This window comes from Protopterus annectens, chromosome 1.part2, assembly GCF_019279795.1.
Source record: "Protopterus annectens isolate FY-2018-M chromosome 1.part2, PAN1.0, whole genome shotgun sequence".
In the NCBI taxonomy this organism is placed as follows: domain Eukaryota; kingdom Metazoa; phylum Chordata; order Ceratodontiformes; family Protopteridae; genus Protopterus; species Protopterus annectens.
Window position 1 is genome coordinate 674,895,954 of NC_056727.1, and position 23,125 is coordinate 674,919,078.

The following is a 23,125-nucleotide window of genomic DNA, read 5'->3' on the forward strand; positions in this document are numbered from 1 at the left end:
CTGTTTTCACATACATTTCTGTCTCTGTTATCCTGTTTACCCCCCCCCCGTCCCACTTCTTTTTCAAATGCTTATATAACTTTATCATAATCCTTCTTATTTTTAATTTTATTCTGTTTTTCTACCTCAAAAAAAAAAAAAAAACTCCTTGTATTTTTTTATATACAGTCCACCAAAATGATCAATTCCCATAAAAATCTTTCTCTGTCATGTTTTTCTATAGTTTTGTACTTCCCCCTCCATTTCTCCATTGCTAACTTTACCAGTTAATCTTTTTATTCCTTTACTATCTTTCATTATATTCTTATCCTAACCTATTCTTGCCCAAACAGCTGTATTGTGTGAAATTTCAGCAATTTCCAGTCCTCCTTTTATTTTTTTTCATATATTTTGAATATATAACATAATGTATCTGAGTTTTAAATGTCTCTCTCTGCTGTGTCTGTGATGGTTCTCTACACTGGGCCAGTAATCAAGGAGCCTCAATCCTCACCACTGACACCAGCAAGAGATGGTTACTAAGAACAGGAATGGATTTATACAGTATTTTTAATTGCAGCTCCCTGCATCAAGCACATTTTCCGCCAGGAGCATACATGGAATATGCTCCAGACCTGGGACTGGACTCTCTTTCTCTCCAGATCAGTACTGTGTCCTAGTTCCAAGTAACTGACACTTCCATACCTGCATATTTTATTTTCTCACACGCACTTCTGGGAAAGGCTAGCACAGATGTACTAGCTGTGCCCACTCTGCCCAATTATAAGGTAAACACACTGCCACCAGTCAGCCACTGTAAGACTCTTGCAGTGGTATCCAATTTTACTGAGTAAAATCAATACTAGTATAAATGGTACAGTATAACCAGAGCAGCAAGGCTTTTCGGAGTGGGCAAGGCATCACTTAAAATATGCACAAATTTTCTCAAGATGTTTAAAGTATTCTCTAGAAGACCAGCCACAATGAAAGGTATAAAAATATTTTATAATAAATAAAAATAGAAAACATGAGAATGCTAAATATCTAAGTATAATAAACACCAGAGTTTCATTCTAGGAGAAATAAAAATAACACAGTTGAACAGATTCCCACAGATGCAGAAAAACAGTACTTAACTAATCTCACTGTATTTCCTGACTTGTCAAAGAATAACTGTTCACTAGCTAACTTAATACAGTAAGGCAAAATAGGATGCTGAGATGCTTACTTCCACAAGGTAAGGTGACGAGCTTCAAAACTAAATTGAACTGAACTGCACTCAACTGTCTGTGATAACTGACATAGATCTTTATATCAGGTTCCAAAGAAAAGAAAACAAAAACTGCAGTGCGAGTTCCATCCTCTCAGTGCTAGTTATAGAATGAAATCACATTTGATCAACTGACTCTGGTTTAATACCAACTCAGAGATTTGTTAAGATTTGTTGCAGTATCTGAAAGCTATAGAACAATTTCAAAAACTTCTACTTTTCCCTTCCATCATTCTTTGTTTAAACATACACATTTAATCAGTTGCAATAACACTGTTGATACACTTCTAACACAAGAATCCGTAAAAATCTGTGTGACAGTTAAACGACATAAAACTCCAGCTAGCTATGCTAGCATATGTTACACATGCACTGCCCTATTCTGCCTGGCGCAGACAGCAATAACTGATATCATCTCAGTGTCCATTCCATTTTTCCACATATTTTCAAATTTCCATACTAAATAACTTCTTTAATCACCTGACTATTCAGTGTTATTTTCCCTTAAATTACAAGTAAAATGCCCCACAATAATTGTAGATCTGTTCACCAGAACGTACGTTTTAGCTCTTCAAACATTTTTTTCCCTCTCTTTCGCATTAATACACGTATAAGTTACAAATACTTTTACACTTGTCACCTTTTCTCATGTGGCACATCACTGTTCTTCCTGTTATTAATATTGTACCATCTAATATTTTAATTCCATTTCTTATCAATATTGTTATACCTGATCATGTTTAATTTCCTATTGACCATATACATTTTTTTCTCCATAATGCATCAATTCTGTCTTTTTTCATCATATACCTTTTATCCACTAAACATATTATTGCCATAACTATCTTTGTTTACCATTCAATAACCATCCATCTAGTGATTTCATTTTGAATGTTATTAATATTTAATGCTTCTTTCTTCTTTTCCTTTCGGGTTTTCCCAGTTAGGGGTCACCACAGCAGAACAACGGTCCACAGAATGATTGTCAGTGGAGTTTTATGATGTGTTGTCAGCTCAGCCCCCAGCCTTCCACAGAAGGTACACACACATGTAGGTCCAAGTTAGAGTGTCCAGTCCACCTACAGCATTTCATAGGGATGTGGGAGGAAACCAATGCACCCAGAGGAAACCCACGTAACCATAGGGAGGATATGCAGACACCTCATAGAAGGCACCCCAGCTGAGATTCAAACCAGAGAATGTCTTGCTGTGAGGCGGCAACGCCAACCGCTGCACCACTGCGGCCACCTGTTATTAACATTTGATGCTAATATTGCTAAATCATCCTTTCTCATTTTTGCTTCTTTTTTACTTCCAGATTTTAAAGTGAAGGAAAATAAAAGTACTATTCTTCCAGGTGATTTTTCATTTTTTTATTCTTATTCGTCTTCTGTTTCAAAATCTTCCTCTTCTCCCTCATCAGTTCCAAATGCTTCATATACATTTGTTTCTTGGATTTATAAATTTTTTCACCAACATTTATTTCATCCTTTTCCACATTAAATATATTTTCTTCTTCCATTGTCTTCCCAGTAACATTCTCCATTTAGTTTCTCTAAATTTTCTGTCCCCAGACTGCCTTATTTCTGAATACCTTTCTTGTTCATCTAATTATTTTTCTTTTTGTATTCTATGACATTCCAACCAAAAGTGTCAGGGCTCATTGCACTTCCTACACTTTCTGGTTTGCAATTCTTTCAAATATGTCCCCTCTCCCCACATTGACTGCATGTTTTTTTTCATAATCCTATATTAACTGTCTTTTGTCCCCACAGAAAAAAACAGGCTTTAAGTTGACCACAATATCTCGCATCCCACCCCCTTTCCATTCCTAGGTATTACATTAAAAATATGTTGCACTTTCCCTTAATTGTTACCCAAGCATCTCACTTCCCGTCCAAAAAAAAAAAGTTTTTTTCTTAATTTCATGTGCACTTTTGCAAGCAGATAAAAAAGGCTTAAGCTCTAATACATCAATATCAGAAATCCTGAATTGTATGTGTAATTTCTCTTTTAGTTGCAGTCCAAATGTATATGTATATTAATTTTGTCTTTCCAAGGTTTAGTCACTTGTCTTTTTTTTCTACCTCATTGAAATATTTTCTTATAAACTAATAGTTTGAAAAGTCACTTCACAGAAATCTTCTGTGCCCAAATATATAAAGCTCTTGTATCTTGTTTTTAAAATCCTAGTGACTAAGTAACATTCTCCATTATTTCGTATTTATGTATACTATCATCGCTTTTTGTTTTCTCACCACCCATCACTTATCCATGGTCTGTTGCCCTTCTCTCTTTCTCTGATGCCTTAATTCTTCAATTTTAGCACCTTTTTTATATTTTTACTTCATCTGCATAGAATGTTTTCTTTCTGATATTCATATCACCATCCTGTTTCTAGTGTATACCCCTAAAACTTCTTACCCCACTAGCCAAACATAACCCAGTTTTCCATTCTTCGTTCTCTTTAAACATGTCTTTTTCTCTGCTATCCTCTCATCATCTGCCTATTAACAAGGACATAGATAATCTCCAAACTCTGGACCCAACCCAGTTCAGATTTGGTAAAGTTAGATCATGCCTGTTAAACCTGGTATTATAGGTAAACTCTCCCAATTGCAAATTAGCCCCTATATTACCAGATGAGTAGCCAACTAGCTCACCGAGACAACACATACTATCAAAGTGGATGACTTTACTTCTAGCAAAAGACCAGTAACCAGTGGCATATAACAGGGTTGTGTGCTGGGCACCTTACTGTTTGGAATATATTTCTCAGAAGTCCAGGCAAACTTGGACAGCCTGTGACTGTCCAACTTCGCTGGCGATTGCAAACTGGGAGCAATCACCAAGTCTCCCGATGATGTTAATATACTACAGACAGGGTTACTGCAGACAAATGACTGGTGCCAGAGCCACCGATTAAAATTAAATGCAAAATGAAATGCATTATTATTCCCTTTCCCTGCTAATTAGATTATAGATAGTACCCTTCTAAGCACAGACCCAGTTGTATGTGATCTAGGTACTCATGCTGCTAGCGACCAGGACTTTGACCACCACATATCCACAGTACTAAGGAAATACTTCTGTGTGGCACGTCTTATAAGTAAATGCATCACATCTAGATCTATGGATGTTATAATTCCATTTTACTCTACCTTTATTAGACCAGTAATTGAGTACAATGTTCCCTTTTGCATGTACCTCACCAGACACCTGTAGCAAATGGAAAGACTACAGAGGTTTCTCACCAAGAAAATTATAGGACACACAAAACATGTCTGAAAGCCCTGTCACTGTATTCTGTCTCTTCCAGTTTACTAAGGGGTGACCTGTGGCTGGCCTACAGAGCAGTATCTGACCTGGCCCTGATGGAAATGCTACATATTCGTAAATCAAACTGCATGAGGGTACTCGCTGCAGGGATGTTAACCTAGCCTCTGACATGAACAGGTCATTCTGGAGAGATAGATGCATCTCCCAGAGACTCGCACTTCTCTGGAACAAGCTTCCAATTCAGGTGAAACAGAACCTCTCCCTGACTGTCTTCAAACACAACCTAGATCAATGGATGGGTGACTGCAAATTCACTCCTGGGATGGTGCCCATGTCCCTCTTGGATAGAGGAAGTCAGTATTAACTACCATAAACCCTTAAGTCTGCGAACTTTACTCACCTAACCACCGACAATCGTGGCAACTCGGGATAAATATGGCTAAGCTTGTAAAGGCCTTTGGGCTGTTAGACTACTAACCTTTTATGAACCTACGAAGATAAACCGATGTAAATATTTTGCAAACAGTAAAAGCAACTAAAACTAGTAAAGCCTTAGGGGCTAGTGCATGACCAGAAACAGCCAATGAAGCTGACACTGCTAGAGTTTGCACACAAGTAACTTGGGATGCTTACTAGTGTAATTGCAAAATCATATCTAGACTATGCAGTTTTAAGAGTAGTAGACTAAAAACAGTAAGAGTAGAAAGATGTAATAGTAATACAGAAAGTAGTTATCTGTGAAACTTCAGGACCTGGAAAAGGGAAAAGCAAAGCAATATATAACTGCTTATATAGGCAGAGATGGATAATTAAACTGAAAATACTGACAAAAAGCATACAAAATACCAGGTTTGAGCAATAAGGACTTGATGTTTTCATATGTTTTCATTTTTGTAGTAATGAAGAAGGAGTGCAAAATATTTGCAAGTGGATATCTTACTCTGCAGGAGTACTTTTTTAAAATTTATATAATCAAAAATCTGTACAGACCTATAGCCATTTATGCTTTCGTCCTGTCCTGTCTTTCTGCTGATAGCATATCACTGATGTGCAGCAACTTTTGGAGGAGTTGCTTTCCTGATGTTACATCTGAAAATTAATGAACATGATGGTATAACTTCAGAAGTACCAAAGTGTTTCCTTATAAATGTGTACTGATAGTGTGTGTTGATTTAAGAGCTACATAGTGTAAATTCTCTTCTGTTCCATAATCTTTCAGGGGAGCACAAAAATATAGTGATTTTTATTTAAGGAGTCTGAGTTAGAAATGCTTTTCCATTGTATTCCATATTACAGGTTCCATTCCCACAACAAAAAATAAATGTTCCAATTTAGAATAACATGTTGTGGTGCAGTGGTTAGTGTTGTCGCCTCACAGCAAGAGGTTCTCTAGTTCGATCCTCGGCTGGGGTGCCTTCTGTGCAGAGTCTGCATTGTCCTCTCTGTGGTCGCGTGGGTTCATCCGGGTGCTCCAGTTTCCTCTCACATCCCAAAGACATGCTGTAGGTTGATTGGATACTCTAAATTGGCCCTAGGCATGAGTGTGTGCGCCTTCCATGGAAGGTTGGGTGCCGGGCTGGCAACTCAACACTGTAAAACACTGCCAACCATGAGCAGATAGGTGATTCGCTGTAGTGACCCCTAACTGGGAAAAGCCAAAAGAAGTAGTAGTAGCTGGAAAGAGCAATTTAGGAAAGTGCAGGCTGCCAGCAAGACTAGGTTGTAGCTCATTAATTAGTGAGGAAGGGGGAGGGAAAAAATGAAGGGGCAGTGATAACTATATATATATATATATATATATATATATATATATATATATATATATATATATATACATATTCATGCATATACGTATGCACACAGTGGAGATAAAAGTGTACACACCCATGTGACCTATAACCTGTACAATTCAATTGAAAAACAAACAAATCTGTTGGGGGAAAAAATATAAAAAAATAAAAAAACATACATTAAGGTGGTTGCATAAGTGTGCACACCGTTAAACTAATACTTTGTTGAAGCACCTTTTGCTTTTATTACAGCATTCAGTTTTCTTGCATAGGAGTCTGTCAGCATGGCACATGTTGACTTGGAAATATTTGCCCACTCTTCCTTTCAAAAGTGCTCCAAATCTGTCACATTGCGAGGCATCTCGTGCACAGCTCTCTTCAGGTCATCCCACAGATTTTGTATTGGATTTAGGTCTGGGCTCTGGCTGGTCCATTCCAAAATTAATTTTCTTCTGGTGAAGCCATTCTTTTGTTGATTTGGATGTATACTTGGAGTCATTGTCGTGTTGAAAGGTGAAATTCCTCTTCATCTTCAGCTTTCTAGCAGACGAAGGTTTTGGGCCAAACATAACTGGTATTTGGAACTGTTCATAATTTCTTCCACCTTGACTAAAGCCCCAGTTCCAACTGAAGAAAAGCAACCCCAAAGCATGACACTGCCACCACCATGCTTCACCGTGGGGATGGTGTTCTTTTGGTGATGCAAAGTGTTGTCTTTGCGCCAAATGTACCTTTTGGAATTGTGGCTAAAAGGTTTAACCTTGGTCTCATCAGATCATAACAGATTTTCTCACTTGCTTTTGATAGACTTAATGTATTGTTTTGCAAATTTTAGCCAGGCCTGGATGTTTTTCTGTGCAAGAAAAGGCTTCTGTCTTGCAACCCTACCCTACAGCCCAGACATATGGAGAATACGGGAGATTATTGTCACATGTAGTACACAACCAGTACTTGCCAGAAATTCCTGCAGCTCCTTCAGTGTTGCTGTAGGTCTCTTGGCAAGCCTCCCTGACCACTGTTCATCTTGTCTCTTCAATTTTGGAGGGACGTCCGTCCAGTTATTTGCAACGTCACTGTTGTCCCAGATTTTCTCCACTTTTTGATGACTGTCTTCACTTTGTTCCATGGTATATCAAATGCTGTGGAAATTTTTAGTGCCCTTCTCCTGACTGATACCTTTCAACAATGAGATTCCTTTAATGCTTTGTAAGCTCTCTGTGAACCATGGCTTTTGCTGTAGCAGGCAACTGAGTAAATGTCAGGAAAATCCTACTAGGACAGCTGAACTCTATTTGGTGTTAATCAGAGTCTCTTTAATTAATGGCAGGTGTGTACCCAGGAAGACTGACTGCTGCAATTAAATCGAAAGGTGCCTCAGTAAAGTATTAGTTTAAGGGTGTGCACACTTATGCAACCAGCTTATTGTACATTTTTTATTTTTTTATATTTTTCCCCTAACATATTTGTTTGTTTTTCAATTAAATTGTACAGGTTATAGGCCACATTAAAGGTGGGAAAAGTTTTGAAATTATTTATTGTGGTCTCATTTTTTATATGACAAAAACCTGGCATTTTAATAGGGATGTGTATACTTTTTATATACACTGTATATAATATATACAATATTTATTTATTTATTTTATTTTACATTTGTTGACCAGTCGTCCGACTGGATACATGTCCATTTTCATTGGAGGCCCAGGGAGAAAAGCTCCAAGGTAGAACATACAGTAAAAAATCACAAAACTATTACAAGTTACACACAGTTTACAGACTCCAGTTGAGCAAGCAGTTAATATAATCATACATTTTTAAAACAGTGTTGATAAATTGACTAGGCAATGTAACATGATTACAAACTATAGAGGAGGATCTAGTTGGGTTTTGAACAAGGACATAGCCAGTGAGTTTTACAGCATAGCTTGAGGCTTTTTTTGAACTGAGTAAAAGAGGGTTCAAGAGTAAGATCAGCAGGAAGAGAGTTCCAAGTTTTGCCAACAGAGTTAGCAGACAGAGAGTCCCCAGCAGAGTTGTTGATTTTGGATATTTGAACCAGTAGTTTATTAGAAGAGCAAAGTGACCTCAGGTTGCTATAAGGGTTGATGATATTTTTAAGTGCAGGCATATTGTCAGGGTGGTTGAGAACTTTATAGGCAATGATAAGCTGGTTGTACTGAAGTAGGCTAGTCCCTTCTAGCCACTCCAGAAGATTTGGGTTGTGACAGTGGTGGGTCATATAGGCTGTGCCTGTTGCAAATCTAGTAATATGGTTAAAACAGCTGGAGAGTTTGCTAAGAATGGATCTGTTCAAATTAGTGAGTAGAGGGGAGGCATATATATGTACATATGTATATATGTAATAGAGATGTATGTGTGTGTGTGTGTGTGTGTATATATATATATATATATATATATATATATATATATATATATATATATATATATATATAATGTGTGTGTGTGTGTGTAGGTCTACATTGAATCACTGAACTTACATTTCATTGAAACCCACGTGGCCGAGGGCACTTCTCTGAAAAGCCATTCAACCGAAAGCACGGACTGCTGAAAACCTTTCCCTGTGAAAGAACCACTTTGCCACCTCAAATAAACCTCAACGGACCAAAATTAAACCCACCCAAGTGGGGAGCTTTGCCCCCCACACCCCCTTCCTTAAATATACCAACTCTGAGATCGCACTACACTGACAAAAGGGCAAGGTTCACCGTGGTGGCCAAATGTTTCCTTTCACGGGGAAATGTTTTCGGCAGTCTGTGCTTTCGGTTGAACGGCTTTTTGGATAAGTGCTCTTGGCCTAGTGGGTTTCGTTGAAATGTAAGTTCGGTGATTCAATGTAGACCCATATATATATATATATATATATCTATATATATATCTATCTATCTATATATATATATATATATATATATATATATCTATATATATATATATATATATATATATATATATATATATATATATATATATACCAGTATTTAAGAATGTATTCAGTTTACAGGGTAGTATGTCAGTAAATGCACACAAATATATATTTTTGACTAAACGTCAGACCACTCAGTAATTGTTAGTCATAAACATCTTTAAAGAGTGGACTTTCTTGGTTAACAAATGCCAGTAAATAAATAAGTAAAGTATTTTAAGCCGCTGTCCCCTTAGTCTGCTCATTTCAAATGCAAGAAATGTAAAATGGAATATACACTAACAAAATCAGACATACTTTTAAAAAGAAGTCCCAGTCAATGGTGTGTCTTAATAAGTGTGCATAAATATTTACTTTTGACTCAACATCATCCCATTATGTACTTGTCACTCATAAACACTCTTAAAAGGAGTATTTAAGCTACCATCCTCTTAATTTTCTCAATTTCAGTTGCAAGAAATGTTAAATGAAGCACTTTTACTGTTAAAATGTCCCAGTTTTCTCAAAGGCAAGAAACTGTCAGCTGCAGAATCCCAAACTCACTCATATTGCAGGTAAAGGAGATTTTTCTGTTGTATAAATGTCTTAATAAAAACACATGGCGTGATGTAAAATTTAAAGGAGACTCCAAACACCTACCTTTTCAGGCTACTGAAGATAAATGGCAAATGATTTCTGACAGCAAAAAAATTAACAAAAACAGAAGTTCTGTTAGAAGTAGGATCTACTGACAGTCAAGTCAGTTAGCAGAGAGGGATACATTCCTGACCAGAAGCCAAGTGACCCAAAATTCAGTTACAACCTGGGTGCCTGTTGGAGCTAGTATGGGGGTGAAAAGTAGCATGGCTTTGATGGCTCATCTCTACTTTTGCGGGAAGATATGGAAGTACATAGGTGAGGCACACAATTTTGTGGCTGAACACTTGGTGCAGACTGGTGACTTCAGGGTAGCACTTGTTTCAAGGAAGAGCAAGTTTATGTGGATGGAGAACGTTACTTGTAATGCCAAGTGGACACACGCTTGCTGACACCCATTGCATGCCTAAACCGGACTGTCTTGTACAGTGAAGTTAGGGTAACGATGGCAAACAATCAGCAACACCTGATGGCTTCCTAAATGATGACCCCTCTCAATTGGGTCTTGACATGATAGATGGAGAATGAGTGGGCAGGTTGGCTGAGAGGGTTTAGTGGCTGCCATGTGGTGTGGGGGGGGGGGTTAAAAAAAAAGTAGGATCTACTGATCTTAGTTTATATGTACAACTACCTACTAGCTATCATCTTATTGTGTACTGGTATGCACTGCATCAGTCTTTTCTATCTTCATGGAGTCCATACTGATTACCACTTTTTATGTCATCTAAGTTTGATTTTATGTGTAATGTATTTAATGTATATGAATATTATATTCTGTTCTCTTTTGTTAATATTTTACTTTTACACTTTTTGAAACCATCATTCTCCTTTTTTTTTTGTCATGTTTATATCAGTTGACTGTATTTGGAAAAAGTCTGCATCAGCAGACCATTTGGCTATCAGGCTTTTAGATGATATGACTGAATTACATTGAAGCACATCTATAGTGTGTGTGTGTGTGTATTAAAAAAGATAATATTTATATATATGCATTATCACAGTTTTTTAGTGTTATGGATAGGCTAGGAATGTGATTTATCAGTTCTGCTGTGATTGGAAATTTTACATTTTTGGTTATTGCTAAATTGTGACAAGGGTAAAAATACATTTGTGTCTGTTATAAGCTATTGGACAAGTTCTAGTGGTGCGAGATTGACAGAAGCACAAATAAATGCTACAGATTAAGTATTTATATATGTTTCTGGAAGGTTGCAGATTGTCATTTTGTAGTTCACCTTTATTTTACCTTTATTACTATAGTTCTGTAATGGTTTTTTCTAGTTACTTTAGAAACTGATATGATTATTTTCCTTGTAGATCAATGCTCAGAATTCATTTGCTGCAGAAAGAGATGCTGCCGGAAATCCAAATGCCCAGCAGCCAGCAGTACATGACTATCACGTTTCTGCCAGCCACTCCCAAATGCAAGCAGGTGCTTCTGATTTAGAAAAATGGCATCTGGAAATGGTATGTATTATTAACATGATGTGCCTTGTTTGTCTTTGTTTAAATTTCTTGTTTGCTTAAGTACAGCATATATTTCAAGTATACACAACGCCAGAGCTACCCTGCATATAACAACACATACTCATGCAGTCAGCCCCAAGTAACTGGTGAAAGTGGCCATGCTTGTACCAATTATCAAGAAACACCAGTAGGGAGGAGACGTATGTAGTCTGGAACTCCTCTTCTACATAGCCACGCTGTCCAAATGTTAGAGATTCTGCACTTTCCTACCCAAGGTAGCAAGTGTGTTGGTTGCCGTCAGTAAACATATCTTTTTTTGTTTTCCTCAGTTCTTGACTTAAAAAGTCAGCTATGTCATGCAGTCATTTTTATGTACTTTCTTCCTAGATGCTCTTTCAAAATGTTCCTGCTATCATTACCATGTATGCCTAGCATTCATCTTACATGGTTGTCTACGTCTTTCAGCTAGTTGTATAGGTCATTATGCATTTTGGTAATTTTCTCACCCAGTCATATCACGAGACCTGATAAGAGACGCAGACACAGTAAATATAGTCTAACCTTCATGAGATCTGCATTCCAACTGAGATTTCTAGAACTGTATATATGACTGCAAATCACTGTAGTCATCTCATTAACCTTAAAGTCAATAACCTTGTATAACACCCAAGGTGCTTTTCATTGACTTGTCTGTTTTTGAAAAGGTGGCTGTTATGGTATGGTGATGTGTCACCTCAGTGACCCATCTTTATTGGCTCATTGTTTCTCATCATTGCATTTGATGATTAATCTGGATGCATTTCTTTCTAGTCACAAAACTGCTAATTTGTCCCATTGGTCTGTGGCTGAACATGTTGAAAACTGTTATGACAAATAGCTGACTTTAATAAAAAAAAAAAAAAAAAAAAAAAAAAAAAGTAACCCTCCCAGTCTAGCATGGGTCTATATCACATAGTCGAACTTCAATAAGTTTGACTACATAAATGTCGAGCCCAGAAGTTCGAAAGGCAAGAATTTCGAACACTCAGAACAGCGATTTTTTTTTTTTTTTTCCCCAGGGGAAAAAAAATTGCTGTTCCGGTACAAAACCAAAAAACACACGTACACTTTAAACAGTTCCTAATGTGGTGGGCTGTGCCCCACACACCCCCCCCTACTTAAATATACCAACTCCGAGATCGCACCACAGTGGAGGAAATAGCAAAGCCGTGGAAATAATTTGGTGTTCGCGGCTTTGCTATTTTGACATTTAGAACTTCCCAGTTCGATGTTACTGCGTTCAGACATTTGAACTGCTGATATAGACCCATCTAGCATCTGTAAGTGTACCAACTCTTAATTGATTTTGATATTATATAACATTGGGTTAGGTATAAATTTCTGTAATTCTGATGTCCATCTCTTTGTAGTTGAGCAGTCGTTTTTGAAAAACATGAGAATCTGTGAAAAAGGCTCCATTCCCATTTCATTAAAAGCCTGCTTGACAGACAACATGCCTCCTTTCCATGCAGTGTGTTTGGTATCCCTTCCTCTGTATGGGGTATTAATTGAGTCTTGTGTGCTGTACACTAGTGCAGCACTTCAGCAGCTGGTATTCTTGGGTTGCTGACGAATATGCTGATGTACTTTTGCCATTTTCAGCTATGTTTTGTATGCATAATATCTGAAATCCATTATTCTATGGCTGCAGAAAGGGAAATTGATACTTAAATTATTAATACCTCTTAATATTAAATCATGTCCTAGAACTTAGTGATTTTGCTGAACTTAGGATCTTAGTTTGGGGCACCTACTGTACTAAGTTAACATCCGTGTTGTGCAGTCCAACATTTTTTTTTTTCAAATATTTCAAGTCATCATTCTCATGAGGTCTTGAACTGTTCTGAACCATGCTTACTGTTCCTGTGCTCTATTTAAGAGGGTCTGAAGCTAAATAGTCCCTTTTTCTTTCCATCTGCATAATTTGTCTTCTTCTAATATTTATGTTTTGAAAACATACTAAATTCACTGGCTAAGAAGCATAGACTTTCTGAGTGTTCCTGCAGTTGTTGGATATTGAATCCGTACAACTATCAATACAGACAGTGCATCAAACCCACAACCTGGCAGTCTTGAGAGAATTTCAGAGCTTAAATTAATAAGCAGCCACCTGACAGTAATCATTGTAGCTTTGTGAGGGAACTTCTAGAGAGCCTTTTGAAAACTCAGACAGAAGCAGAACAGGAAGAGGTTAAGAGAGCTTACTGACCAGTTCACAGGCTCCCAATGTGGGTGTACTGAAAAGTCTGCCATTTCCTGCAATGTCCTTTGCTCCTTTGTGTGGCTTGTCACTTTCTTATAGGAGATTTTCATGTAGACTTTTGTCTTTGAATGTGCACAAGGTTAGATAGGCTCCTGTGTAGCAAGCGCTACTGCAAATGAAACGTAGGGATTAGCTGCTATCTTCCCTTGCTTCCCTGCTGTTGCTTGATGGTCTCGCATAAAAATGAGGATTGAACCATTTCCTTGACAAAGATCCGTGAGATAGAATTTGGCTTTGAGGATTAGTTTTCTTCACGTCTGAATCCATACAGGTGACTGGACAAAACTGGTGAGTGTTGACTTCTTCCATACGGGTCCTTCTTTTAGGTCAGCATGTTTTTGTGTGCCACCTCTGAACTTTGAGCCTCTGTTTAGCATGTGATGGTGGATATCCAGGAGCCTGTGTTACATTTTGCCTTTCTGGAGCCAGCATTTGACCTGCTTGCCAGTCTGTCTTGGTTGTGCAGAGCCATTGGTGTATACTCATTGTTGCACGGTGGTTTTGTTTATTATGCAATGATTTTTCTCCACCCCTTCGGGAAATCAGTGAGATTACAAGAATGGGACTAGGATAAAAAGAAGAATAAGATTGTCCTTATTACTTTCATAATCTTCTACTCCAGGAAACAGATGAGATAGTAAATCTTTCTCTTTCAGTAGCTTTCCATCTGTAGGCCTTTCTTTTGAGAGACACTGGTTGTTAAGTTTATCCTGGAGATGACTGGAGTGACAGAATCTTCCCAATGTTGCACTGTTGAACTAGTGTATTAAATGGACTTCAGCTTGGCTATGTCTATATGCTGCCGGTCTGTTTTTTTTTTCCAGCCTTCATAGATCCCTGATGTGACATTAATATATGTTTTGTACTGCTGCTGCTGCTGTCCTAAAATTGCACGTACTCCATATAAATGCAGTGCTACATATTCTGTCATCAGTCTTTGTTAACTTCAGAGTTGTGGATTGTATTTTCTGTTCAGATGCTTCTTGCTACATACTTTAAGGAAATAGTGTTATTGGAGAGAAAGCTGAAGTGGTGTGACTTCCCTTCAAAAGTCTTGCAAGAAGGCAGGCTTGTAGTAGACAAACCACCCCTAAAAACTTTTACTCACAGTGCATCTTTTGCCTTGACTCTCAGCACGATATTGCTAAATTGACAGTACTTGTGGTATTTTTAATGGAAAATAAGGCTATTAAAACTCATGATGTTGTCTTGTACAGAAAACAGAAATTACAAAAGTTACCCTATACAGGCTATTAAGTCAGAAATCTGGAAAAGGTAAAGCTTGTAAGTAAAAATTAAAGTAGCTTCTTCTGAAGTGTTAGAAAACTCTAAGGAGCATGTAGAAAACTGAGAAAAAGATCAGGTCAAAAAAGGAAAATGAAAAGAATAAAACGGATCATTTAGCCATTGATTTTTAACCGCGATTAAACCTCAAAGATTCCCACTACAGGAGTATTGCAATATGTCAGATAGGTTGAACAAAAAGCATCAATTACATTAGTAACAGGGGAGAAAGAGATAACTCTCCCTTCTTTTGTGAATGTTTCTGTTAGAAATTCAGTCACTTTTAGAGTTTTTGACTTCTGAAGTAATACCATTTAGAGAGAAGTACCAGACCCCATGAGTAGTACTTGCATATAATTTTTCACAAAAGCTATGCATTTTATTTATTTAAGTTTGCTTACTGGAGTGGTATGCTGCTCTCACTGGATGAAGAGCTAAAGTACAAAATATTTACTTATTGGCTTCCCATCCACACCTTCTTTCTGACTGCTGATTGGCTAAATCCCATGGAGGGAAATCTTCACTCAGAGTGAAGGACTTCTTCAGTACTTTTCTTGCTATCTCAAGAAGAAGGATCTTTTGGGTTTCACCAGAGCAGTAGTTGGCCAAGGGCTTCATTTCTAGCAGATAAGTTCCCACTGGGGGAAATCCTTTCATGCAGAAATGATTGCCCTTTTAAGAAAAATATTATAGGTTTTATATTTTGATTAAAATGGTATTTCCCCCATAAGAAACCTAGTATGTTTTACAGTATCTGAAGTTTCTTGTCAGATACTGCTATTTTTATTCAGAGGTATTTGTCATTGTATTTGGGGTTAGTTTTGTGAGAAATTATGTACAGCTTGTGTAAACGTTGACTTTTTTTGGATAAAAAAAGTTTACAGTGGAATTGGCGGAAATGTATGTGATAGTGCAATGATTATGCTCACTTTGGGATAACTTACCTGCCATATTGCTTTTTTGTCAATGTGTTTAGTATTTGAATGCACTGTAGGACAGGGAGTTTGTATTCTGCTTGACTTTTTTTATGATACAAGAACTGTGAAAAGTATTGAGTGCACATGTGCTGCTTTTTGTTCTTCCCAGCTGCAGCATGGATACTTAGACTGCTCGGGCTGTTTATTTTCCTGTTGTAACTAGAAAAAAATATCAGTTACCGAGGAGCTCTTGCCATAGTCATGGACAAGGTCTGTACCCAGCTGACAGTTGGTGAACCTGCAGTGGCCATTGGTTGTTCCTCAGACCACATACCTTCCTATACATCTTCCTCTGTTGTATTCCTTTTGGCCATCATGAACTGGGGACAGCCGCATCCTTTTCAGCTGCTCCAGTGTCCAGTACTGGCATGGGAGAACAATCTTCTTTAGGTCGGGGAGGTACTTTGTGAGATTTTTTTCGGGGTAACTGGAGCAGGAGATCAAGTCAGTCTTCTTCCACTAGAACTCCCTTTAAGAAAAAAAAAAAAAAAAAGAGTAAACACTGTTCTTCTGAAGTAATGTATAATGAGTTCCTTACTTTGACAAGGCAGGCATTACAGGCAAAAATACACAGAAGCTTTTATAGGTGGGCAGTCCATGTAAAGAAATTCCTGAAGAAACATGGTCTGATGATTCTGACTTTGACAGAGATGGGACTTCTACAGATTCTAAAGCCCCACTCTTTGATTGTGAGGAAGATAGTAATTCTTATCCTCATAAGGAGGAATTTTATTTTAATCAGACCATAGCCAGGATGAATAGGTACTTTTACCAAATAGATGGTCCCCCCTGAATTGAGGTGATGCTGTGTCATGTTACAAATGGATACACCTTATTCCTCTCCCAGTCCGTTTACACTGGCAGCCTTAGAAGGTGTGTGTTTTGCTGTCTGTAATCATCCTAATACCCAGCTGTCAGTCTCTAACAAGCAGGTAAACTCTGTAAGGTGCCTCAGCTGATAAATGTTTTTCTCTCACCATAGATTTGATCCAGCAGTGAATTCTACTGCATCTCATGCTGGCAACAGACTGGTACTCAATACAAATCCTCCTCCTGGTGGCAAAGAAGGCAAGATGTTGGACCATGTAGGTAAAAGAATGTTTTCTTCTTCCACTTTAGCCTTCATAATTCTAAATTAACAGGCATATACGTGGACATTTCTGCTGTGTAATATGAACAGTCTGTGGGTCTTGGCTACCACTCTTACCACAGAAGAAAGCTCCCTATTGAACCAGTCTATTTCTACCCTGTCACTGCTATCTAAACATGCTTTGAAGAGTGTGTTTGATTGTGCAGATACTGTGTATAGGGCTACTGCAACTGCTGTAGTGTTGATGAGATGTGCTTTGGTATTTAACCAAAAGCTTGCTGATACGGTAGAGTCTAAAACCTTAGATTCTGTTTTAGATTTGGTATTTTGTCTTTTCTGATACACGAATTCTCAAACATTACAATGAAAGGGGGAAATTGATTCAGGGAGTTTTTAAGATTTTTCACATAACCCACTGTAGATCGTGTAGACCTCCCTCTTTCATAAAATAAGCCAAATAAACAAAACCAGCCTTTCTCTGGCATACAAGGCGCTAAAAAGAGATGTCCAGAAGGAAAGGACAACAAGAAACTGGGGACAGAACAATACTAAAGAATGACTGTGCTAGCATTCTCTCCCCCTTCTCTCTCTTTCAGCTAATATCTCTAGAAATCTGACCCACCCAAATTGGTCTACAACATTCCCCTTTGGCAAAAGATTGTTTTAAGATTCCTGGGTGCTAAATGTGGTGCAGAAGGGTTACAGAATGCATTGTTTACAAAAAACGTTCAGGGGAATTATTCCCCTCTTCTGTTTCTGAATGAAGCAGAATTTTTTCCTCAAGTTCTTTAGTCTTTGCACACTGGAGGAGTCATAGAACCAGTGCCTGCAAGGCAAAGGGGCAACGATTTTATTCCAAAATGTTTCTGGTACCAAAGAAAGAGGCATCTTGGAGACCAGTACTAGATTTTTCATTTCTAAATGTCTTTGTTGACCCTACAGAACCTGTTACCCAACATTGCTCCCATAAGTTGCCCGGTAATGCTGGATTTGAAAGATGCTTATTACCATACTATCTTAGACACAAGCTTCTGGAAGTTTCCAAGGATCTCTGTGTTTGGGTCATATCAGCTATTTGCATTACCTTTTGGTTTATCTACAACTTCAGGAGTGTTCACATAATGCCAAGCTCCAGTTTTAGCTTATCGCAGACTATAAAGATTCCTAATTATTTTACTGTACTATATGTATATGTGTGTGCAAAGATGAATTTTCGTGTCTGTGTATATATATATATATATATATATATATATATATATATATATATATACATATATATATATATATATATATATATATATATATATATATATATATATATATATATATATATATATATATATATATATATATATTTTTTTTTTTCCATTCCACTTGACAAGGGCTTTGAGGAGAACTTATGGGTTTGGATTAATGTAACTACAAAATAAGCTCAGCTGTTTTCCTCTCCATTCTGATTTAAACCATTAGCTCTGATTAGCCACTCCCTGTTTGGTTATGAGGCTTCCCTTGCTGTTTTCAAAACCCAGTTTACTCTGCACAACACTGGAACATTTTTGTTTTAATTAACAACTTGAATGGTGCAAGTACAGTATATGACGGGGTCCAACAAATAATTAACTGCACAAGGTACTTGCTGCTTCAGCCCTTCTGCTGTATGGATTCAAATGTAATTCTAAGTTCTAAACTGTTTATTGACTGCATGACTTTGCTAAGACTTACAGAACTGCAAGTGATATTTTAGACTCATTTGTTTTCCCTTCCACTTGACAAGTGATTGGAGAACGTCTGGGTTTGGATTAATCTATTTTAACTGCTAAAAAAGCCCTGCTGTGCCCTTCTCCATTCTGATTTAATCAATTAATTGGTTAGTATTATATATACAATTTTTTAATTCTTGAAAATGTTTTTCTGTGGTGTTTTCTTTGGAACATAAAACTTACCTTGTGTATCAACTTGTCAGTGTATGCTCATACTCACTGAGGGTGTGCAGGCTAATTGACTCACACAGTGTCTGATTTCTGTAGTCCTTTTTATCTTCACTTTGCTGCTTCTTGTGTCATGAACTTTTACATGTGTTGTCTGTTTCCATGCTTAACTAAGTAGTTTATATACACTTATATTCCATTCACCCTCTGCACACTTGAATCTTTTGTCCTCCTTCCTTATCTTATTTTTTGGAGGGCTTGTTTTACATTATTTGTATATGACAGTCCTGGTTTCACTGTCTAATCAGTCCGAGTTCTCTTGTGGTTTTCCTCAGCAAGATCAATGCTTGATGTAAGTTGTTCTACCAATAGTCTTTATTCTTTACAGTTATTACCTTTTACATGACTGCATTGCTACATATTTTATCTTAACGTCTTTAGTAATACTTGTGTGAAGCTTAAGCATGTGCTACTTTGTTAATGGAGCTGTCATATCTACGTTTGTAACCTTTGTTTGTGTTCTGGATAGGCCTTTTCCTAGCTGCCATGGCATAATTGTATGAATATTTTTGTGTTTTATATTAGGAACCACAACTGCAACTGCTTCACGAGTTTCGATTACTTAAAACTAAAAAATGTGTAACTTTTATAGTTTCAATTGATTTAAGTTTACTCTCCAAGTTCACTGCTTGTTTGTTTTTTTTAGATTTTTGGCAGGCTTCCCCAGAGACCTGCCCTTGGTGATTCCAATATTCCCCATAAATTTCATAATCACTCGAGAAATGGCTGATGTTCTTTGTGTTTCACTGTTGTAGTCATTACATTTGGGTAATCTGCTGGCAGGTTGCCCTCAGTCAGCCTGAATAACAAAATCTTGGGTCCTGCGTCGGTTGCTGTCACCTCTTCCATGAAGTCAGGTAGTCAGGGGTATAAAACATGCAGCCAACGCCATTTTATTCAGTCTTTCTTGCCATGCGGTGCCCGAAGCAGAAGCAGTTCGCAAGTGCCGGTCGGCCGACTCCTGAAATTTTCACATTCGAGTATGAGAACAGAAGTCTTCAACCTAAAGCTAAGTACCCCGTTGGGGAAACTTTTTCTTGCTCCTTACCGATGTTAGTAAATGTTAATAATTGCATTACTCGTGGGAAGCAAATACGTCATAAGGATTTTCATTTGTACTGTATTCCTTGCCTAGGCCCAGATCATAACGTGTCTTGCTGTCGGTTTTGTGCTAAATTTAACCAACGCACTATTAAGTGTCGGTATAGTTTTGCTTCTAAATATTTTGGATCAAGATTTAATTATCCTGAAATGTCTTTGGTTAGCAATCCGACTACCTGAGTTCACAAAAAATGCAAAGAAAAATACAGAGACAGACAGTCGAGGTCCAAAACTGACTACGAAGCATTTCCTAAGCCAGTCGCTGGTTCGCCAGTACTCAGTGAGGCGCTTTCGCAGCCCCTGATACCCACTACTTTTGAGTCGCAGGCCTATACCAAGACCCATTCAGAGTCCGATATGCCACGAGATTCTCAGAGTATTGAACCCGCGGATGTCTCTCCCTTGGATGGGTCTGAGCAGGCAGCGGCTTCTGAGGGTGTTTTCAGACCTCAACATTTTTATATTAAACCGACGCCAGCCTCAAAAACAAGGTCAAAAACATCTTCTATGTCTAAATAACTGACGCATGAACCACGTGCACAGGCCCCTATGCCTAAAAAACAGATGATCAAAATGGCTGAGGACTTAATTACCTTGATCAGGGGTTCCCAACCCCCCCTGCTAAGAGGCCTAGGCAAGGCACTGATTATGAATCTTCAGATCAGGTTTCCATTTCTTCTGATTCCTCTTCTGATCTGGAATTTTCTATTCCACCCTATGAGGATTCTGATGCAGAGGAATCCATCCCATCTGCATCTCCTCCTGAGGATTACTCTTTTGGAGAGACTTTGCATACTTTAAGGGAATATTTTCACTGTAGAGTCAGGACTTCTCTGAATCTAAAAAGAGGCTTAGGGATTTCCTTCTTCCTCAACATAGGTCTTTGGCTATACCCCCTGTATTAGACATTGTTGATGATGTGTTTTTGGAATCAAGCATGGCTCCTGATTCCCTACCTCCGGCTCCTAGTAAGCCAGACAGATATTACAGGGTTCCCAACTCCCACAAATTTCTGTTCAAAAATCCTGCTGCTAATCCAGAGACTATTTCTCAGGGTCCCAAGGGTGTAAAGGCCTCTACAGCCAAAAATCCTACCCCTTCTGATAGAGATTCCAGGGTGCTGGATAGATGAGGAAAGAAGGTTTTATACATCTGCTACCTTGGCAATCAGAGCCTTAAATTGCCCGTTTCATAAGCTTAAATATCAACAGCATGTTATGGGCTTATTGAAACAGAAAATTATGTTGATTTCTGATTGTGTAGAAAATAGAGCTACGGGATTTACTGCATTCAACAGAACAAGTTGGAAAGCATACTTTGGAATGTGGTTTTGATTCCTTTGAGGCCTCTTGTAGGGCCACAGTAACTGGATCTGTGATTAGAAGGCATGCCTGGCTCAAGGAGCAAAACCTGCCTGATCATGTTAAAGCTAAATTGTTGGATGCTCCCTTGCAGCATGATACTCTGTTTGGTAATAAGGCAGAAGAGGTTTTAAAGAAAATGGAAGATAAAGCTAAATCTCTGCAAATTGTAAAAGATTTCTTGCAAGTGCAGCCACCCAGGTTTAGTAGGCACTGGCCTACTAAAAATTGGTCCTTTCCTGTGTCCAACAGAGCCACTCAAGGCAAATCCAGGCACTCAAAAGGCTCCAGATACCAATCACAGGGTTCTTACAGGTCAAAGCAATGGGGTGCCTCCACCTCCAAATCTGGAGGAAACTAAGCACCACCCTATAGTAAGCAGTCTCATTGACTTCCCTCTACCACCACCAAGCACTTATTTTTTGGCAGCCCCCTTGGGGGGAAAACTAGCACTTCATGCTCAAAATTGGCAGTTAATTACCCAGGACAAGTGGGTATTGAACATAGTATCTCAGGGGTACAGATTTCATTTCCATACTTTGCCAGTTCCAAACGGATGGCCAGATCTGCCACAAAATCAATGGGCAGAGGCTCAGAAACAAGTCATGTCCCTCATGGATATGGGGGCTATTCAGCCAGTACCAGAAAAGGAAAAAGGACAAGGTTTTTATTCAAGACTTTTCCTGGTACCCAGAAAAGACCATTCTTGTCATCCAATACTGGACTTATCAATATTGAACACGTACCTGGATATTCCAAAATTCAAAATGCTGACTTTGCAACAGCTACTGCCTATGCTGGGCAGGAATGCTTGGTTAGTGACTCTAGACTTAAGAGGCATACCTGCATATCTCAATAAGGGAATCATGCAGAAGATACCTCCACTTCAAGGCAGGTTTTTTGCATTACCAATTCTCTGCACTGCTCTTTGGCTTATCTACTGCGCCCAGGGTCTTTACAAAGTGCCTGGCACCAGTAGTTGCATTCTGTAGACAGAAGCATACAAATTTATCCTTATCTGGATGACTGTCTCATTCAAACAGAGGACAAGGACCCTCTTCTTCAACATCTGGCATTTGTAAAAAGGCTTCTGACATGCCTAGGGTACACAATAAATGAAAAGAAATCCCAAATGGTACCTTCTCGAATAATTACATTCCTGGGTGCAAGCTTGAATACAACTGCCCAGATGGCTTACCTTACGCCAGACAAACAAAGGTGACTGACAATATATTTCAAACAAATGGCAACAAAAACTCAGTTATCTGCAAGACAAATTTTGCAGGCTTTGGGGTTCATGGCATCCTGCATTCTACTAATTTTATGGAGCCAACATTGTCACAGTCTCGAAACAATGATTCCTCTCATTCCCTGCCTACAACAGGAGTTTCTCTGGTGGGCAGAGACATGTTACCAAAACAAGGGACTGTCACTCACTCTACCCCCTGCCACCCAAACCCTAACTACAGACGCATCAGACTATGCTTGGGGGGACCACCTGACGGAGAGATGCATTCAGGGCAAATGTAGCCCAAAACAAATGCATCTGCATATCAACCAGAAAGAGATGCTGGCTGTTCAGAATGCTCTGACAGCCTTCAAGGACTTACTTCATCCAGGACAACTACTGATAGACGGACAACACCATGGTTATGTGGTACAT

At 38.3% G+C, this 23,125-nt stretch overlaps 1 protein-coding gene across 1 annotated transcript in view; it reads left to right on the plus strand.

The window, feature by feature from the left end:
* SDCCAG8 (SHH signaling and ciliogenesis regulator SDCCAG8) overlaps positions 1-23,125 on the plus strand; it is a 1,727,915-nt gene that overhangs the window by 479,488 nt on the left and 1,225,302 nt on the right. The window contains exon 6 of the mRNA XM_044058322.1: positions 11,210-11,359. Within this exon, the coding sequence (XP_043914257.1) occupies positions 11,210-11,359 (150 nt within the window). The remainder of the gene's footprint in view (positions 1-11,209; positions 11,360-23,125) is intronic.